The sequence below is a fragment of the Procambarus clarkii genome, chromosome 54 (genome assembly GCF_040958095.1).
Source record: "Procambarus clarkii isolate CNS0578487 chromosome 54, FALCON_Pclarkii_2.0, whole genome shotgun sequence".
NCBI classification, from domain to species: domain Eukaryota; kingdom Metazoa; phylum Arthropoda; class Malacostraca; order Decapoda; family Cambaridae; genus Procambarus; species Procambarus clarkii.
This window is the reverse complement of record NC_091203.1, coordinates 12,548,757-12,568,591: the sequence shown is the minus strand read 5'-3', so window position 1 is coordinate 12,568,591 and position 19,835 is coordinate 12,548,757. Positions and strand designations below refer to the sequence as shown.

Genomic DNA, 19,835 nt, shown 5'->3' with positions numbered 1-19,835 from the left:
ATCATACTCTCAAACTCTTAATCATGTACGGCGGCCAAAGGATTACTTTGGTTGAGTTTCAGAAGAGGCAGAATGACTACATTTTGAATGTTGATTTTTTCGAAATCAAGGGGGAAGAGATTAGGTGGTTTTTCTTTGTATGTGGCAGCAGCAAGTGTCGTCGTTTGAGGCAAGATTTTGGCACCCAAAAATCCAGGCAGGGTTCCAATTCCCTAGATGAAGGATTGACCTATGATAAGCTGTAATCTGCCAACCAAAAAGTGACTCGACGTCAGGTGAAGAATGAGAGAGACATGAGTCACGTCTCTCTAGCCCACAAGTTGCTAATGTTGCCCGAGAACTTGTAGTGGGAGGTTATGTCAAGATCACCTCCAGGATCTTAGTGAATTTTCGAATGTATACCATGACTAGCAGTAAGTAGACGCCAGATGAACACTAGAAGTGACCTGTTATTCTTTTAGGAGAAGATTTTTCGTCGAATTCCACAAGTTGCAGCATTGGAGTGCAACAAGGAAACCGTTGTGGGTCGGGGACCGTCATATCAAGGTCTCAGATGAACAGAGCAATCAGTTTGTTTGCAACTGCTGGACACCCTGCCTCCATGGAACCCTATGGTGTTTAAGGACAATTCTAGACTACAGGAGTCTGGATCGCTTGAGGTTAGAATGTATTGAATTCCAAGTTGCCGCCCTGCTACCCGAGAGAGACTGACCACTACAAATACTACAGTGAGAGGGTACGATGCGTGCTCGGCTGCTTGTTACTTGTTCCCAAGTGCAGAGTCAGGTTAATATGATTACTAAAGTAAGGCTAATATAATTGACAGATTCAGGCTCATACAATTGGCAGTCAGCCTGATATAATTGCCCGATTCAGGCTAATATAATTGCCCAAGTATGCCTAATATAATTGCAAGAGGCAGTCAGGAGTGCAGTGCGTGTGTGGTCGCCTGCCACTCTGAGACAGTGACAGTGAGGCAGTGCAGTGTCAAAGAAAATCAGTGATAGTAACAGTCATTACCGTGATAGTGAAAAAGTGCGTTGAGCCATTGTGTAAGCTACAGTGTACCAGAATCATTATTACAGACATTATGATGTGTGGTTACCTGAAGGGGAAGGGGGCATCTAATTACTGTGTGAGGAGTTGGGTGATGCCCTAATTCTTGTGTGGGGTCACGTCAGTCTCCACATTTTTCGGTGCATACCTCTTGTTCTAACTGCAATATGAATACAACTTGTGGGTAGCCTCATATAAATGGGAACATCAAGCTGGCTGCAAATATGTAGCCTATATCACTCGGTCACCTTTAGGAGTGGCTGTGATAAAAAATGAGTGGGTAGGTGCTGTGGCGAAGTAAGTGAACACCACAGGAAGGGACATAATGAACGCACCAATGAAGAGGTTTGGCAGAAGTAACAGCAAGAAGCTGTGTGTGTAATGGAATGACGTCTTTAGTTACACGCGCCTGGTAGTGATGCAAGCAACAAAAGCAGGGAAGCTGGGCATGTAAAACCTGCCAGAACAATTAACCCATCCCCACCTTATTTTTTAATTAGGCCTGTTCTAAAGATTGTGTTAGAATGTTCCATCATTATTATTATTGAGACATCTGGAGTCCTGCCTGCATTTTCGGGTGCTAAAATCTTGCCTCAACCGACGTCACCTGCTCCCGCCATGTTAAAAATCTAGCCGGCCAAACCTCACCCTTGAATTCGAATAAATCGAAAAAATCTATAAGTAGGTATTCTGCCTTCTATCAAATAACCAAAATTACTCTTTGGCTGTCCTACATGATTAATGGTTGATGAGAATGATTCTTGACAGGCAGAAGTGTGTTTGAGAGATAGCATCGCAACAACAGACATTCCACTGTCGCTCATGAATATATTAATATGTGGTGAACGACCTCATCATTTTATCTTCATCTGCATCTTTCCATCTCTCTCGTTGATCTTAAGTTGCTTTCATAATTTTTAGTAGTCTGTTCTCCTTTAGTCGATCTTAAATGTTAACACAGCCTCTGGGCGATGTTCTTAGTACCCTCAAAGGCCGTTTCCTAGAACCTCATGTCGTCTCTCAACCCGTTCTCGCACTTGCTTATAGTCAATATTATCCTGCTTATGAATAAGTGCATATGTTACATACTAAGTTATTGTGAATATTTGAGTTTACCTTGAAGAGCTGAATAGAAAACCATAACCTAACCTAACCTTCTTAGTATGTTAAGATATTACAATTAGTACTGAACCTATACCTATATTGATATTACAGTTTTATAAAAATAATAAAAGAAAACTAAAATATTTAAATAAATTGTAAAGTAACTCAGGATATTGTCAAATTTTGTATAAAATCTCTATTGTTTAATAAAACTGAGAGAAAAAGTTAGTGCCTTGAAAAAAATATGACTTGACATATATCACATATTTATAAGTAAAATAGCGACTATAAGCAATAAGTCATATATATGCTGTCTTGTGCGGGAACAGGTTGTGTCTCTTCATCCTTCTTTATTTTGAATTTGAATGAGGTGATTCATGTCACCGCGCATGTTTTCCTCTATATATCTTTCAATCTGTTCCTCTTTCATGGAACTCCACATGGAGGAATACTAAGCCCTTTCCTCTTCAACTGTCTCATGGAACCATTAATGAAGCTCAAGTTACCAAAAGCCAAACTGCTTAACTATGCAGACGACTTTGTGGTCATCATCAATGGCAAAAGGCGCCAGGAACCACGCACAAAACTACCTAAATATTATCAGCAGAGAAGCGGAATGCATTGCAGTGAAAATAAACACCAATAAAACCAAAGCAATGGCCGTTAAAATGAGAACTCAAGACATCACTCACAATACAAGGACCTGAAATTGAGTGGGTTACCTCTTTTCATTACCTAGGAGTCATAACAGACAGCCATTTGAAATTCACTCAAGAAAATGAATATTTTCGGCAATGTTGTAAAGCCATAAACTCAACTTTGCGCTCCCTGACAAATCTTAGAGATGGTGCATCTCTACCAGTACTCAAAATGTACTACGTTCAAGCAGTTTGGTCACTCATTGACTATGCTGCTCCTGCTCTTACATCCCTCAGTATTAACCAATGGGAGATACTGCAAGTGTCTCAAAATGACGCTCTCAGAACAATGCTGGGAGCACCAATATGGACGCGTCGAGAGAATCTTAGAATGGAAACCATTTTACAAGCCTCAGAAAACCGGATCAAACAAAGGATAGCGACCATAACAGCAAACTTGTTGGAACCACCGCCAGACTGTCATTCAAAGATAGCATACAAAGATCGCTTCAGAGAAACCTTCAATATAGAACAAGTGCATGGTCGGATAATCTAGTGAAGATTCTAGAGAAAGTGGACTTGAAATGGACCATTAAAAAGAAAGGTGAAGATAGACCATATTATTAACGTTTTCGGCAGCCTCCTCCATGGGAAGAATCGAGCCTAAAGATAATCACTGAAGGATTACCAGTTAAAAAATCAACACGTGACTCGCAAAGGCTCAAAGCAGTCATAGAACGACAAATGGAAACCATCTCAAGACCTACAACTACTCACATCTTCACAGATGGATCAGTTGATCAAGGAAGAGGTTCTGCTGGGGCAGCAGTTTACACTTACAACCATGAAACTTGCTAGAGCATGAATAGTGGGTACTCAACATTGCAAACATAATTATATGCCCTGAAGGAGGCCATAAACTATACAATTGAGAATAATTTACATGATGTCATCATTCATACCGACTCTAAATCTTCGTCCCAGGCATTGTTATCCATTCAGTACAGAGATTATATATAACTCCTCACAGAAATACAACATATAGGAAAAGAAGCCCATAATCTAGGGCTGTCACTCACCCTAAATTGGATACCAAGTCACACTGACATAGATTGTAATGAAAAGGCAGACTCACTAGCAAAAACTGTCACTGCTCTACGTCGTACAGGTTCAAATACCTCCAAGTTTTTGACAGATTAAGGAGCAAATCAAGAAGAAAATACTCCCACCTATCAAAAGTCGCCACAGAGCAAAAGTAGCAGAAGGAAGATCCACTGCGATATGGTACAAACAAGCCACTGGGTACTACTCTTTCAAGCCTGACAAAAAGATATCCAGAGACATTGCAGTAGCCATATACAGACTCAGACTTAGTTACAAGTGCTGCTGGGAGGTACTAAACCCAATAGTTAAAGAGTTTCATATCTGTGGAACATAAGCAGAGGCGCCACTATTGCATTACTTACTGGAATGTGAATATACCGAAGCCCTACGCATCAAACTCAACATTAATTCAATGACAGCTGCATGCTGCATTAGATGCACATTCCACGGCGACTACAATGATTAGAAAAACTGTTGAAGAATGGGACTCATTAGTGAATATCCTGCAGCTTCATCTGCCACCAAGATAATGTTATTAAAACAAGACTAAAACCAGAAACACTAAAACAACACAACGACATCCTATTTAATTTACATTACAATTAAATTAAAAAAATATATTTACATTTTTAATATAATGTAATAATAAATTAATTAAAAAATAAAGACTGCTGTAACAGAGGTAATCGGGGATGTGGAGGTCCACGATTACCTATATTACAACAACCTTTTTCAAATCCTCTTCTGTCCCTTTTTTTCCACATCTTCTCTATGTTTCTTAAGTGTCATTTGACAGGATAGTCTGGAATCATAGCACTATTGTTGCTGTTATTCCCAAGCACATCAGTTCCACCTGTCCCAAGCATCCTCCATCTTTCAAACTATTTTTTTCGATGCTGCCTTTTACCTCATCCCGCACTGTTCCTTCTGTGGCAATCGGAAGTGCATTTGTTGGAGGAGTTCAGACTCTGCATCCTCTGTTCGCTGTTAGTATGCAGGCCAGAAAAATCAATCACGCTGATAAACATCCGTCTTTAACGTTGTTTCGGATAGCCAGTGCAGCCCATAAAACCCATGTATATGGCTATATGAAAAGCTTGGAGAGATCCTATGTCTCCACTCATAATGTCAACAAACCCATCCCACATGTCTACAAGAAGAATCATAAGATTATTGGTAAATTTACTACAGATATATCGTTGTATCTCATCTCTGGGGTTCATGTACCGCTGATCAGATGCTGGTCATAAAGGTCCGCAATTCTCCACCGTTAGCACCGGCTCCCTCCTGCCTTCTTTATGATCTGTAAGTCCTACAATGAATCTCGCTCTGTAACTTTCACAATCACCTTCAGCTCTTCTACAATTATTTCTTTGCCATTTCTGAACGTAAGTACGTTTCATTCCTTTGCAGTTCCTATGCTGCGGTTTTGAATGGTATTCACTGTGAGATGCTGAATCGTTCTTATGTGTGTACCTTTCAGTTTGTTGTGTATGTATAAACGAATGACCTAATCAACACATATGAAAGTAACGACGTTTCAGTCTGTCCATGACCCTTATCGTGACCAGACCTGATAAAGGTTCAGGACTGACAGAAACGTCGTCACCTATAATTGATTTTATATATATTGATTAGGTTATTTGTTATTTTTCTTCGTTATTTTGACTTATTCTCTGTACATAAAACCTCATTTGGGAGGCTGTTGGTCCCAAGGTCAGGCTCGAAACTGTTTTTCTATCGTTTCAGAAACCCAAACGCTAATGTATGATCTTCTAGAGTATTGGTAACATACGTTCTGTGTGGTTTTTAAAACATAATCGTAGCCTCATTCTCTCTTAATTTCAATTTCGCAAATGTTGCAGCACAACTGACATCCTGGTGGATTTCTATTTTATTTTCTTAAAATATTTTCAACAAATGCCTTAGTTGTAGACCCAAAAAGGGCTTATGACAATACCTGGACAATATAATATTTAACCCATCTGCAGTCTTTTGGCTTCCGAGGCAATTTATAGTTTTTACTTCCTAGCTTCCTCTCCGGTCGTACGTTTAGGTACAATTCGGTGCCATTTTCTTTTCCACATTTTGATCATTTGAAGACATTCCCTAAAGCAGTGTTTTAAGCAAAACTCCTTTTCTGGTTGACTTTACCGATCTCCGCTCCTCTCTTCCATTCTGAGTGTTCTCGGTGCTTTATGTGGAAGAGCTCAAGATCTGCTGTTACCGCGACGGTTTCTCCCTATACAGCACTGACTCCAAACTGTGATCGATTGTAAATTGTCCTTTGCTTCTAGTTATGTTTCCAAGTTCTCAACAACTAAGACTTGTGAGTTTTACTAGGAAGCATGTCGCTCTATGTCCATCATTGTTGCTCTATGGAATCACCTTGTGAACAGCCATCTTTGGCTCTAGGTCGTCTTGTTCATCACATATCTCTTACCTCTGAGCTGAAAGCTCCAAGGCCTTACTCAGTTTGGAGTTCGGTTATTCGGTGATATGTGCGTCAAAGTTTCAAATGAAGGTAGAGTTTCCTGGTTTTTGCACTGGTTGTAGTCTTGTGTATTATTAACATTATCTTGGTGGCAGATACAGATGCACAGTGTTCACTAGTGTGTCCCATTCAGCTGTTTTTTAACCATTGCAATCGCTGTGGATTTTGCATTTAATGGAGCTGCTCTTGTTGGTTGAATGTAGAGTTTAATGCGCAGGGCTTCTGTTGCTTCATATTCCAGTAAGTAATGCAATTGTGGCACTTCTGTATCTGTTCCACAGATATGACCCTCTAACTATTAGGTTTATTACCTCCCAGCAGCACTTGTAGCCAAGTTTTAGTCTGTGTCTAGTTATTGCAATGTTTGTGGATAGTTTTTTTGCCAGGCTTGAAAGAGTAGTAAATAGTGGCTTGTTCGTACCACACCGCAGTGGGTCTGCCTTCCGTTACTTTGGTTGTGGCAATTTTTGATAGTTGGGGGTATTTTCTTCTTGATTTGCTCCTTAGTCTGTATGAAACTTGTAGGTATTTTTACCTGTACAACAGTTAAAGCAGTGGCAGTTTTTGCTAGTGAGTCTGACTTTTCATTACCAACTGTGAAAATGTGACTTGGTATCCAATTTCGGGTGATTGACAGCCCTAGAGTGTGTGCTTCTTTTCCTATATGTAGAATTTCAGAGGTGAGTTTCATATTATCTCTGAGCTGGCTGGATAACAATGCCTGAAGCGAAGATTTAAAGTCGGTATGAAAGATGCAACATGAAAATTGTTCTCAGTTGCATAATTTATGGCTTCCTTCAGAGCATAATACTCTGTTTGGAAAGTTGAGCACGCATTATTCATGCTCCAGTAAGCTTCATGGTCGATTGTGTAAATCGCTGCTCCAGCAGTCTGTCTTTCTTGATCAAATGATCCATCTGTGAAGATGTGAGTGGTTATTGTTCTTGAGATTCTTTTCGTTTATTGTTCTATGATTGCTTCGTGCCTCTGTGAGTCACATGATGAATTTTTAACTGGTAATACTATAGTGATTATCTTTAGACTCAATTCTTTCCATGGAAGAGGTTGCCGAATGTGTTGATATGGTCTATCTTCTCCTTTGTTTCTAATAATTCATTTCAAGTCCACTTTCTCTAGAATCTTGACCAGATTATCCGTCCATGCACTTGTTCTATATGGAAGGTTTCTGTGAAGTGATCTGAGTGTACTATCTTTGGTTGACAGTCTGGCGGTGGTTCCAAATAGTTTTGATGTTATTGTGGCTATTCTCTGTTAGATCCTGTTTTCTTAGACTGAAAGTTGGTTTCCATTTGTAGATTCTCTCGCTGCGTCAACCTAGGTGTTCCAAGCATTGTTTGAGGGTATCATTTTGTGACACTTCGAGTTTCGCTCATTGGTTATCATTGAGGCATATAAGAGTTATAGTAGCATAGTCAATGAGTGACTTAACTGTTTGAACGTAGTACCGTTTGAGTACTGGTTGATATGCATAATCTCTAAGACTTGTCAGGGAGCGCAAAGCTGAGTTTCTGGCTTTACAACGTTGCCGAAGATATTAAAGTTCTTGAGTGAATTTGAACTGGCTGTCAATTATGACTCCTAGGTATTGAAAAGAGGTAACCCACTCAGTTTCTCATGGAACAATTCATAAAGCTCAAGTTACTAAAAGCCAAACTGCTTAACTATGCAGACAATTTTGTGATCATCATCAAAAGGAAAGACACTAGAAATCATGCAGAAAAATGCCTAGACATCAGCTTGGAAGCGGAACGCACAGCAGTGAAAACAAACAACAATAAAACCAAAGCAATGGCCGTTAAAATGAGAACCAAGGACATTAGACTCATAATACAAAGACTGATTTTATCTCGTCTTTCTTGATTTTATACATTCTGCAACTTACACTCTCAACATATTCAGAGATAGAGGATATGGATACAAGTTAGCTGAAACTATAGAATATATTACTAAGTAGGATGAGGTGATGTTCGATGTTACCCGGCGATGTCACCCACCGCTAGACCCGGTCACGTCCCAAGGACAGCCCAACTACCAGATGGTAATTCGGCACCATAACGGTTCTCTCATACAACTTTTCATGCTGTTTAATCTGACTGTCTTGTGATCACAGTTTCCAAACTCATTATCTATTTCGATGTTTTATATTTGTTTCCATGTTTGCTCCACATTATATTTTTAAGAAAGCAATTACTAATTAATTCCTAAAAATATGTCCCATCAATATTCTTTGTTATATTAGTCCAAACTATTCTACAAGAATTGAAGTCACTTAGAAGCCCTTGCCTGGTGGCCTGTGTGTAACTGCTACTGCTGGGCAATCATTATTTACATTTAATTTCTTAAAATAGTTTGTTTGCTTAGTTTATCTTCCGTTATTGGCCCCATATTTTATATTTTCTCTTGACATATTGCTACTCCCCTCCTCGTCTATTATGTCTTACCTGTGTGAACTATTTTATGTCCTTTAATAATATTAAGAAAATAATAGTTCCATGCATTTCATATTCAATCTCATTTCGGTTAGCACAATTATATGTAATGTTAGCGTACACGAGTGCAATTAAATCATTGACTTTGTTTTTTATTCGCCAGCTGCCTTAAGGGAGTTGTGTTTCGTGCCCGTGTGCTCCCCCCTCTGCTTATTACCTAAAACATGTTAATTTAATCCACAACCTTTCTCCTGCATGGGCATCTTTACTGTGTCTTTTCTGAAGACATTCCCACAATACTATCATCTAACAGTTAAAGCTCAGACAAACCCCACCAACCACCGATTCCAACGAATTGGCAGAAGCAACAACCACTGCCCTAGATAAGTGATCCCGTCCTGAGCATATATATATATATCATACTTTCCAGTGTAATGTTCCCTCTTATCAATTAATGCTACTGGATTTGATTTGCAGTTTATTTCTAATCAGTAACTGACTGCAGGTGCCTTAGACAACAATTCGTTTGTAACTCCCGTACTTTGTTGAATGCCACATAAGACTGGAATGTTGACAAAACCATACACTAGAAATTGAAGATTTTTCACCTACGTTAACGTGACTTTTCATCTGCATGATTGAGATCCCTCCCTCCCTTGTTCCTAAATAATACAATTGCTGGCTTAACCTTCAGTATCACTCCAAACTCTTCCTACATAATTTCCTGCGGTGCTAATGCAAATAATGGGAAAGTTTCCTGTACCAGCATCAATATTAATTTCATTGTTGACAATTTCAGAAAATCCGCTCCTAGATAGGAAACCCTTAACCTGTTTTCTTTCTCTAACATAAAAAAACCGGCCTCTAAGAAACCAGGCCAAGGCCCGGTTTCACATCTGTTCTGTGAAACTGACAACTATATAATTTTAAATCTTATTAAGTTCCTCGAGTCGTCTTACCTTTGGAGTGAACTGCTGCCTCCATACAGCACTCATCCTCCAGAGGTGTTGAAGACATTAATTGTTTTCATGAGAGATAGACAGTGCCAAAAGTCAAATGTCTTCCTGAATGTACAGGATGAATACTTCTTAAAGCTTCTATCTTCCTTAGTTCCTCCTGTGGAGCAATCCGTCCTCAGACCAATCCATCCAATGATTGACCCCAAAGATGCATTCATAAATTTTAATATTCTGATCATTCAAAGCAGGAATTTTCTCAAAAATAAATTAGTATTATATATTAGCATATTGTGCACATACAGGCATTGGTTAGGTTACGTATTTAGGGTCTGTTGACAATTGTTTGTAATTGTAGTACGTGCAACCCGTCCTCGATTCAAGTCCATTACATCCAGCGGTCAACCCCACAGACGCATTCATAAATTTTAACATACTGTTCATTCAAAACAGGAATTTTCTCCAATATAAATTAATATTATAATATATTAGCATATTGTGCATATATTAGCATATTGTGCATAGGTTAGGTTAGTTTAGGTGTATAGGTTCTTTTGGCCATTATTTGTATTTGTAGTACGTGGGTGAAGCATTTACTGTCTAGTGGTTCGAACAAAATTCGTCAGTGAAGCACTTATTCTGGAAGTGTTCGAACGAATTCAATTGTGTATCGTGTGTAAACCGTTTTCGTTCATAAACCATCCCGTCCTCCAAACAAAGATCCAAAAGTGATTCCATGCACCTGCCAAACCCCCTGTTTATGAATGAAAAGCGGTTTACACACGACTCACAACTGCTGACGTTCGAACATATCCGGAACAAGTGCTTCACTGACGAATTTTGTTCGAACCACAACGCTATAAATGCTTCACCCACGTACTACAAATACAAATAATCGCCAACAGAACCTAAACACCTAACCTAACCTAACCTATGCCTATATATGCACAATATGCTAATATATTATAATATTAATTTATACTTGAGAAAATTCCCGTTTTGAATGAACAGCAAGTTAAAATTTATGAATGCGTCTGTGGGGTCGACCGCTGGATGTAATGGACTTGAGTCGAGGACGGGTTACATAAACAGAAGGTTTTGGCGGGTGCATGGAATCACTGTTGGGTCTTTATTTGGGGGACGGGCTGATTACGTGGGTGAAGCATTTACAGCATTGTGGTTCGAAAAAAAAATCTTCAGCGAAGCACTTGTTCGAAAACTATTGGAACATCCAGCCCATCCTCCAAACAAAACAGCCCGTCCTCCAAACAAAGCAGCCCGTCCTCCAAACAAAGATCCAAAAGTGATTCCATGCACCCGCCAAACCCCCTGTTTATGAGCGAAAAGCGGTTTACACACGACTCACAACTGCTGACGTTCGAACATATCCGGAACAAGTGCTTCACTGACGAATTTTGTTCGAACCACAACGCTGTAAATGCTTCACCCACGTTCTATAAATACAAATAATCGCCAACAGAACCTAAACACCTGACCTAACCTAACCTATGCCTATTTATACAAAATATGCTAATATATTATAATATTAATTTATACTTGAGAAAATTCCCGTTTTGAATGAACAGCATGTTAAAATTTATGAATGCGTCTGTGGGGTTGACTGCTGAATGCAATGGACTTGAGTCGAGGACAGGTTGAACAAAGACTCAAAAGTGATTCCAAGCACCCGCCAAACCCCCTGTTTATGAATGAAAAACGGTTTACACACGACTCACAACTAATTACGTCCGAACACTTTCGGAACAACTGTTTCGCTGACGACTTTTGTTCGAACTACAACGCTGTAAATGCTTCACACACGTACTACAAATACAAATAATCGCCAACGGAACCTAAACACGTAACCTAACCTAACCTATGCCTATATATGCACAATATGCTAATATATTATAATATTAATTTAAGTTTCAGAAAATTCCTATTTTGAATGAACAGCATGTTCAAATTTCTGAATGCGTCTGTGGGGTCGACCGCTGGATGTAATGGACATGAGTCGAGGACGGGTTGGAACATCATCAGTTGTGAGTCGTGTGCAACAACAACCCGTCCTCTTCTCTAGTCCATTACATCCAGCGGTCGACCCCACAGATGCATTCATAAATTTTAAAATGCTGCTCATTCAAAACGGGAATTTTCTAATATATAAATTAATATTATTAATATATTAGTATATTGTGCATATATAGGCATAGGATATGTTAGGTTAGGTTAGGTTAGGTGTTTAGGTTCTGTTGGAAGTTATTTGCATTTGAAGTACGTGGGTGAAGCCTTTACAGCTTTGTGGTTTGAACAAAACTCGTCAGCGAATCACTTGTTTCGGAAGTGTTCAAACGAAATCAGTTGTGAGTCGTGTGTAAACCGTTTTTCATTCATAAAATGGGGGTTTGGCAGGTGCATGGCCAACCCGTTCTCGCATACAAAGATCCAAGCTCGTTAATCTAGCCGCCAAACCCCCTGTTTATGAATGAAAAGCGGTTTACACACGACTCACAACTGATGACGTCCGAACACTTCCGGAACAAGTGCTTTGCTCATCTCTGTTCGAACCACAATTCTGTAAATGCAGCAGCCCGTCCTCCAAACAAAGATTCAAAAGTGATTCCATGCACACGCCAAACCCCCTGTTTATGAAGGAAAAGCGGTTTACACACAACTCACAACTGCTGACGTTCGAACATATCCGGAACAAGTGCTTCACTGACGAATTTTGTTCGAATCACAACGCTATAAATGCTTCACCCACGTACTACAAATACAAATAATCACCAACAAAACCTAAACACCTAACCTAACCTAACCTACGCCTAACTATACATCGATTTTTTATGTATAATAATATTAATTTTTATATGAGAACAAACAAATTTTTAATACACAGCATATTAAAATTGATGAATGCGTCTGGAGAGGACGGCCGCTACTTTAAACAGCCTAGTGTGAGAACGGGTTGGCATGGAATGAACTTTGGGTCTTTGTTTATAAGGAAGGGCTGTGTGGAGACACGTTGCTTCATCCTCCCAAGTTGATCATGCAGAAAGTCAACATCAGAGCACCACACAGTTCCACTCAATATCGCGTAAAGATTTCCATTATGGAAAGATCAGAGATCACAAGTAACACGACGTAGATTTTACTTGCCAGCTACATCTTCGGTTGACGGTTGCTCCTGACCCGCCCTGACAGTTGCTCGTGACCCGCCTAGCTGACAGTTGTTCGCGACCCGCCTAGGTGACAGTTGCTCGTGACCCGCCTAGGTGACAGTTGCTCGTGACCCGCCTAGGTGACAGTTGCTCGTGACCCGCCTAGCTGACAGTTGCTCGTGACCCGCCTAACTGACAGTTGCTCGTGACCCGCCTAGCTGACAGTTGCTCGTGACCCGCCTAGCTGACAGTTGCTCGTGACCCGCCTAGCTGACAGTTGTTCGTGACCTGCCTAGCTGACAGTTGTTTTTGACCCGCCTAACTGACAGTTGCTCGTGACCCGCCTAGCTGACAGTTGCTCGTGACCCGCCTAGCTGACAGTTGCTCGTGACCCGCCTAGCTGACAGTTGCTCGTGACCCGCCAAGCTGACAGTTGCTCGTGACCCGCCTAGTTGACAGTTGCTCGTGACCCGCCTAGCTGACAGTTGTTCGTGACTCGCCTAGCTGACAGTTGCTCGTGACCTGCCTAGCTGACAGTTGCTCGTGACCCGCCTAGCTGACAGTTGTTCGCGACACGCCTAGCTGACAGTTGCTCGTGACCTGCCTAGCTGACAGTTGCTCGTGACCCGCCTAGCTGACAGTTGTTCGCGACACGCCTAGCTGACAGTTGCTCGTGACCCGCCTAGCTGACAGTTGTTCGTGACCCGCCTAGCTGACAGTTGCTCGTGACCTGCCTAGCTGACAGTTGCTCGTGACCCGCCTAGCTGACAGTTGTTCGCGACACGCCTAGCTGACAGTTGCTCGTGACCCGCCTAGCTGACAGTTGCTCGTGACCCGCCTAGCTGACAGTTGTTCGCGACCCGCCTAGCTGACAATTGTTCGCGACACGCCTAGCTGACAGTTGCTCGTGACCTGCCTAGCTGACAGTTGCTCGTGACCCGCCTAGCTGACAGTTGTTCGCGACACGCCTAACTGACAGTTGCTCGTGACCCGCCTAGCTGACAGTTGCTCGTGACCTGCCTAGCTGACAGTTGCTCGTGACCCGCCTAGCTGACAGTTGCTCGTAACCTAAGCTAGTGGTTGTCGTGGTTGTTTGTCTGCTGGGAAAGGTCATCAATTTGTATCGAGGTCTTGGGTGACCTCGATAAGCCTGACCCTCTTCCTGTCTCTGACTCACGAACTCAACTAGGAAATCGTAATTTATACCCGGATATGAAGTAATAATGTCATATTTTCATGTTGGTGGTGTGTGTTGTATTACAGACATCGTGCTGCCCGCCCCTACCAACCTCAGGGTTACAGAAACCACTCTACAATACATCGACTTGGAGTGGCAAGTGAGTTAGACGAAGCTTTTGTGTTAATAAATTATATGTTGACGGACAAATAATTCGAGATTTTGTGAAAAAAATTACCATTTTGTAAGTTCATATCCAATTCTCATTCCAAAACTTCTTATCCGTCAAATATTAAGATAAAACCTGTGTGGATGGGCGGGATATGTCAGTGAGGAAATATATAATATATTATCCTTGTTTTTATCTCATCGCATCTAGATTAATTCCTATGTTATGCTAATAAAATAATTTCAGCCCTTCAGTGTTGCACCGTAACATTTTCGCGATGCCTGAAATCATCGTCGGAAGATTTGTACTTGGTTCCTGATTAGTAGTGTCGAGTGTTAATACAATTGTCCGATTGATTGATATAATGATTGTACTCTTGATGTAGATTTTCTTCAGTTTAACGCCTCATGATGACCCCGAAATGATTGAATTTACTATTGCAGTAATCATCTTTTGGTCCACACTCTGACTTAGAATATAGAGTTTAGAATCAGAGGCGGGGAACCAGATCCATCATTCAAAGGCCATTTATGACTTGGTGCAGATTTCATAAGGCCCACATTAAATTATGTACTCTTTACATTCAAATACGTCAGAAATATACTTACAGATAAAGTGTTTCACTAATTTAAATTGTTGTCGAAGATCACATTGAATACAATAACAGGCGGCAAATTTTCCACCTTTGGTTTAAGTAATGATTCTCTAATATTCGAATAGTTTCGTAGCTGAAGACTGACTTAAAGATGTCATTGTCCTTATTTCAGTCTTTGTATTTAACAGTACGATAGCGACGTAACAGACGTTGAGTTCCTGGTGAAGGTATACTACCGTGGAGGAGATTTCGTGAAAGACCAGGTGACCCGGGGTACATCTGTGAGGGTGGGCGACCTGGCCCCCATCACAGACTACAACTTGTCAGTGACAGCCATCAAGTCACTTCCGCGAGGACTCCGGGCTGAGAGCGCCGCCAGCGAGCAGGTATCTGCCAGGACGGGAGGTCAGTTGTTGAATACTCAGCCACTCAATGCAACATCGGTTAAGTTTTATTTTTGTTATAACCAAGAGCGTAAATTACTACTACTGATAGCTCCAGTTGACTTGTGATAGAGCCACCCAGTTGTAACAAATGCTTTGCCGAGCTCCATCATCTTGGGTCTTATCTAATCCAGAAATTTGTTCTTGCATTGTACAAAAAAAAATTGTGCAAGAAAATATTATGGAACAGATTTAACGCCTACCAATATGAGACAGAAGATTTTGTTTAAACTGATTATATGTAGTTAAGACCAAAATCTGAGCAATTTATGTGTGCTAATATGCATTTAATTATTACTTAATATAAATGAACTATTATTTTCCATATGTACACTTTATTTGTGCTGATTCTGTTCCGGATTTAAAGATTCTTGCAATTGTTTGCCAAGAGTGAAGGGGTTCCAAAAGACCAGGTAAAGTATTAATATATGTTGGCCAGCAATGACAGCTCTACACGAGATCAACTGTGACCGGCAATAGAGAATAAAAAAATGAGTTTGTATAATTTAATTATTATTTCCAGTGATGCCAACACAACGAACAACCACCCGACCAACTGCACCAAGCACCTCACCACAACCTGCTACCACACCGACATCTACCACTTCTTTGCCATTCCGCCCAGCCACCGATCCTGTAGTTGCTAGTTGTGGAGAGGACGGCATGTGCTCCTGTCCTCCTCCTAATGAGCACTTCTGTGTATCCTGCAGCAGAATTAACTCTTGTGAAAAACTTAGTAAGTGTTTTAATAGTTTTGGATGCATAATAGAGCTCCTAATATTTTAATACGGCTTAGTTGTTTTAAAAATTTGAAATCTATATAAATAAAAATGGAAATGTTTAATGTTTGTTCAAAATCGCTAAATTCCGAAAGTCCTTTACCGATTGCTTTGAAATTTTCACACAACGTTCCATTCGCATCCTAGCAGGTTTTTATATACATACTATATAGATGTCGCTTCTGTGACGGTAAAAAACATGCTTTTTCTAAAAAGCTGTGTTTTTCATGTGAGGGAAATCTTCGAAACCTCTTTACTGATTGCTTTGAAATTTTGACACAACGTTGTATTCGAATAGGCGCGTCTTTTTATATATCTACTATATAGATGCCTCATCTGTGACAGGGAATAACATGCTTTTTTCTGAAAAACAGCGCCATCTGTTGGACGTAAGAGCAACACACGATGTGATCTCCGAAAGCTCTTCACCGATTGCTTTGAAATTTTAACACGACGTTGCATTCGAATAGGCGCCTCTTTTTATATACCTACTATATGGATGCCACCCATGTGACAGGTAAAAACATGCGTTTTTGAAAAACAGCGCCATCTGTTACACATAATGGGAAAATGCACTCTATACAAAATATTTCACAAATTCCATTTCAAGGTTTCAGATTGCATAGATAAATTTTATTTTCATAGAGTTCATTTTTTTTAGAATTATTTTGTGTGATATTGTGTTGGAATTGAGCTGTGTTGTTTATCATACCATTCATTTCGTAAGTATAGGTATAGTATAGGTATTTCGGGAGCCGGTCGGCCAAGCGGACAGCATGCTGGACTTGTAATCCTGTGGTCCTGGGTTCGATCCCAGGCGCCGGCGAGAAACAATGGGCAGAGTTTCTTTCACCCTATGCACCTGTTACCTAGCAGTAAAATAGGTACCTGGGAGTTAGTCAGCTGTCACGGCTGCTTCCTGGGGGTGGAGGCCTAATCGAGGACCGGGCCGCGGGACACTAAAACCCCAAAATCATCTCAAGATAACCTCAAGATAGATACCACACCTTTGACAGGTAAACATATGCTTTTCTTGAAAAACAGCGCCATCTGTTGCATGTATGAGCAACACACATGCTATACTAGATATGTTACAATTCCATTTCAATGTTTCTGATTGCAAAGATAAATTGAATTTTCATAGATTTTGATATATTTTCATTTTGATTTAATTATTTTGAGTGAACTGCATTGGAATTGAGCTGGTTTGTTTACCAGACCGTTCATCTCGTGAGTATAGTTCATCTTTATATTTTTTCATATTTTCATTTCATATTTTAAATGTTTTTGTTATATATCAGTGATGGGAACATCAGATCACTTGATGTTCCCAATTTTCTGATGGGAACATCAGACCATTTGGGAAGGCATCGGATGAGGGAGTGGGGAATGATGGGGATGACGAGGGGACAAAGGAGGGCGTAATGGTGGGGTAGGACGAGGGGACGAGGGAGTTTCGGATGGTGGGGACGAGGGGATGGGGGAATGGAGAATGGTGGGGAGGACAAAGGGACAGAGGAGTGGGGAATGGTGGGGAGGACGAGGGGACAGTGGAGTAGGGAATGGTTGGGTGGCTGAAGAGACGGGTGAGGGGGGAAATGGTAGGGAGGACTGGGGGACAGGGATGGTTGCTGTTGCTCAGCAACGTGTATGCGTTGCTGAGCCACAGTAACGCGTGGCTGGGTATTGCTAGTACTAAATATATAAAACAAAATCTATGCAATTCAAATTAACAGTATCGAACTTGATATGCAAAATCATATATGAGGAAATTTATTCACTAATGGCTGAACCTTGAGCAATATCGTATTTCCTGCAGTGTTCCAACACAGGAGAAAGTCACTTCAAACTCGACTTTTTAAAATTTTGTGAACAGCAGGTGGGTGCATGAGGTGACATCTGTTGACATACATGTTTATGATACCATGTTGCACGGTTATCTGAAACTAAAATCGGAAATAAATAAGCTTCCAAAACACTAACATGATGAGAATAAAAAAATGAGTACTGATAAAATCTAGTTAGATTTGCTAAAATGAGTTGTGTTTTCGTCTATGTGAAACAAACCCATAGTGAAACACTTGCAAAGCTATAAGTGGTTAGCTATGAAACTCACCAGTTAGGGACCTTGTGCAATGGTGATTTACAATAATCATAGTATATTTGTTGGCGGGTACGAATTTAATGTACGATATGTAATGGGTTCAACTCATAACACTTTCATTGCCCGTCTACAAAATTATATTAAACTGATTGTAATAATCCAATAGTATTGAATTTAATGGAAATAGTGAAATTAATCATTAAATATATTTAACATTCATGTTCTAATTTAAATATTTAATTTCATTTTTTAAGCCAATGATTTTCTTGGTACTGATGAATGGACAAACAGTTGTTAAGTAAGTATTTATCAAATGAAGGCACCACGCCGGGAAGGCTATGTAGCACCATCAAATGTGTGGAATAATCATAGGGCGCTAAATACCACTAAGGATGCCAATATGAGAAGAAAAATGCATAAGGCGAACGATATCAAAGGTATTCGATTAACCAAGAATTCTATCGAGGGACAAGTGACTACAAAGGACGGTCGGGAAGCAAGACATATGCTCGTTCTTGAAGTCAGGACATTCAACAAAGATATGCATGACTGTAAGAGGGACAATGAAATTAGGACAATAAGGAGCAGGGTGGCGCTCCATTAAGTGCCAGTGAGTTAAATGTGTATGGCCAATACCTAACCTCGCCAGAAACGTTTCCCACCGACGGTTACGGTGGCAGGAGGAAGGCCATAGGGACGCACTAATCTTAAAAGCACGCAGTTTGTTTCCAGCAACAGAAGACCAACAACCATGCCAACGGGCAAGGATGGAGAAATGAATAACTGGGTAAAAGTCGGAATAAGGAATACCTTTACTGGAGATGGGATAAGTGCGGATAGCTTCCTTAGCGGCAGCGTCCACACGTTCATTTAAGGACACGCCAATATGGTTGGGAACCCAGCAAAACTCCTCTGCCTTAAATCTACTTAAATACTACTTGCAACATAAAATCAAAATACAGAGTATGCCCAATGACACAAATTGATATAAATAATTTCAAAATTTTTATAAATTCCTTTTATTGTCCGAATACTATGGGACTTCTTTTAAAATGTGTGCCAGTTTCTGCCCATTCTCTGTATGCCACACTTTTGATAGTAGGATAATTCCGCCTTCTACATTTCTTGTTGGTGCCAGATGCTTTATTCAGGAGTACATTCCTCTCATAGACTTTGCAGTGAGTGCTGGAAATCTAAGCATGATGCCCCTCAAATGCACAAGTGCAGTGTCTTTCTATGCCCCATGTGCGGGGACTCGGGTCATTCTAAGATGGAGTGCTCTTCTTACCCAGGCTCACTATCTCTACTGCGGTGATGGCCACCCTACTTTCTCCCACGCATGTATACACTACAAATTTGAGGAAGCTATCCTCAGTTTGAAGCACCCCGAATGTTTGTTCATGTCTTGAGGTGAGACGCCAAGTTCGCCGTCTCTTCTTTGTTGTTGTTGTTTTAGATTTAGCTACTCAGAACGAAATGTCTATGTATCACGGGCTATGGTGAGCCTGTGATTGAGTTCGGTTATTCGCGATAACATTGTTACTCTGATATTTGGGTCAGGGTTTTAAATAGAGGTGGGGTTTCCTCCTTTTTCTCTTGTTTCTT

General features: G+C 40.5%; 1 protein-coding gene across 5 annotated transcripts in view; it reads left to right on the top strand.

The window, feature by feature from the left end:
- Positions 1–19,835, top strand: part of LOC123771293 (serine protease svh-1) — a 199,357-nt gene that overhangs the window by 133,969 nt on the left and 45,553 nt on the right. For all 5 annotated transcript variants that reach the window (XM_069305112.1, XM_045763773.2, XM_045763774.2 and 2 more), the window contains 3 exons: positions 14,227–14,300; positions 15,093–15,309; positions 15,871–16,083. In XM_069305112.1, the coding sequence (XP_069161213.1) occupies positions 14,227–14,300; positions 15,093–15,309; positions 15,871–16,083 (504 nt within the window). The remainder of the gene's footprint in view (positions 1–14,226; positions 14,301–15,092; positions 15,310–15,870; positions 16,084–19,835) is intronic.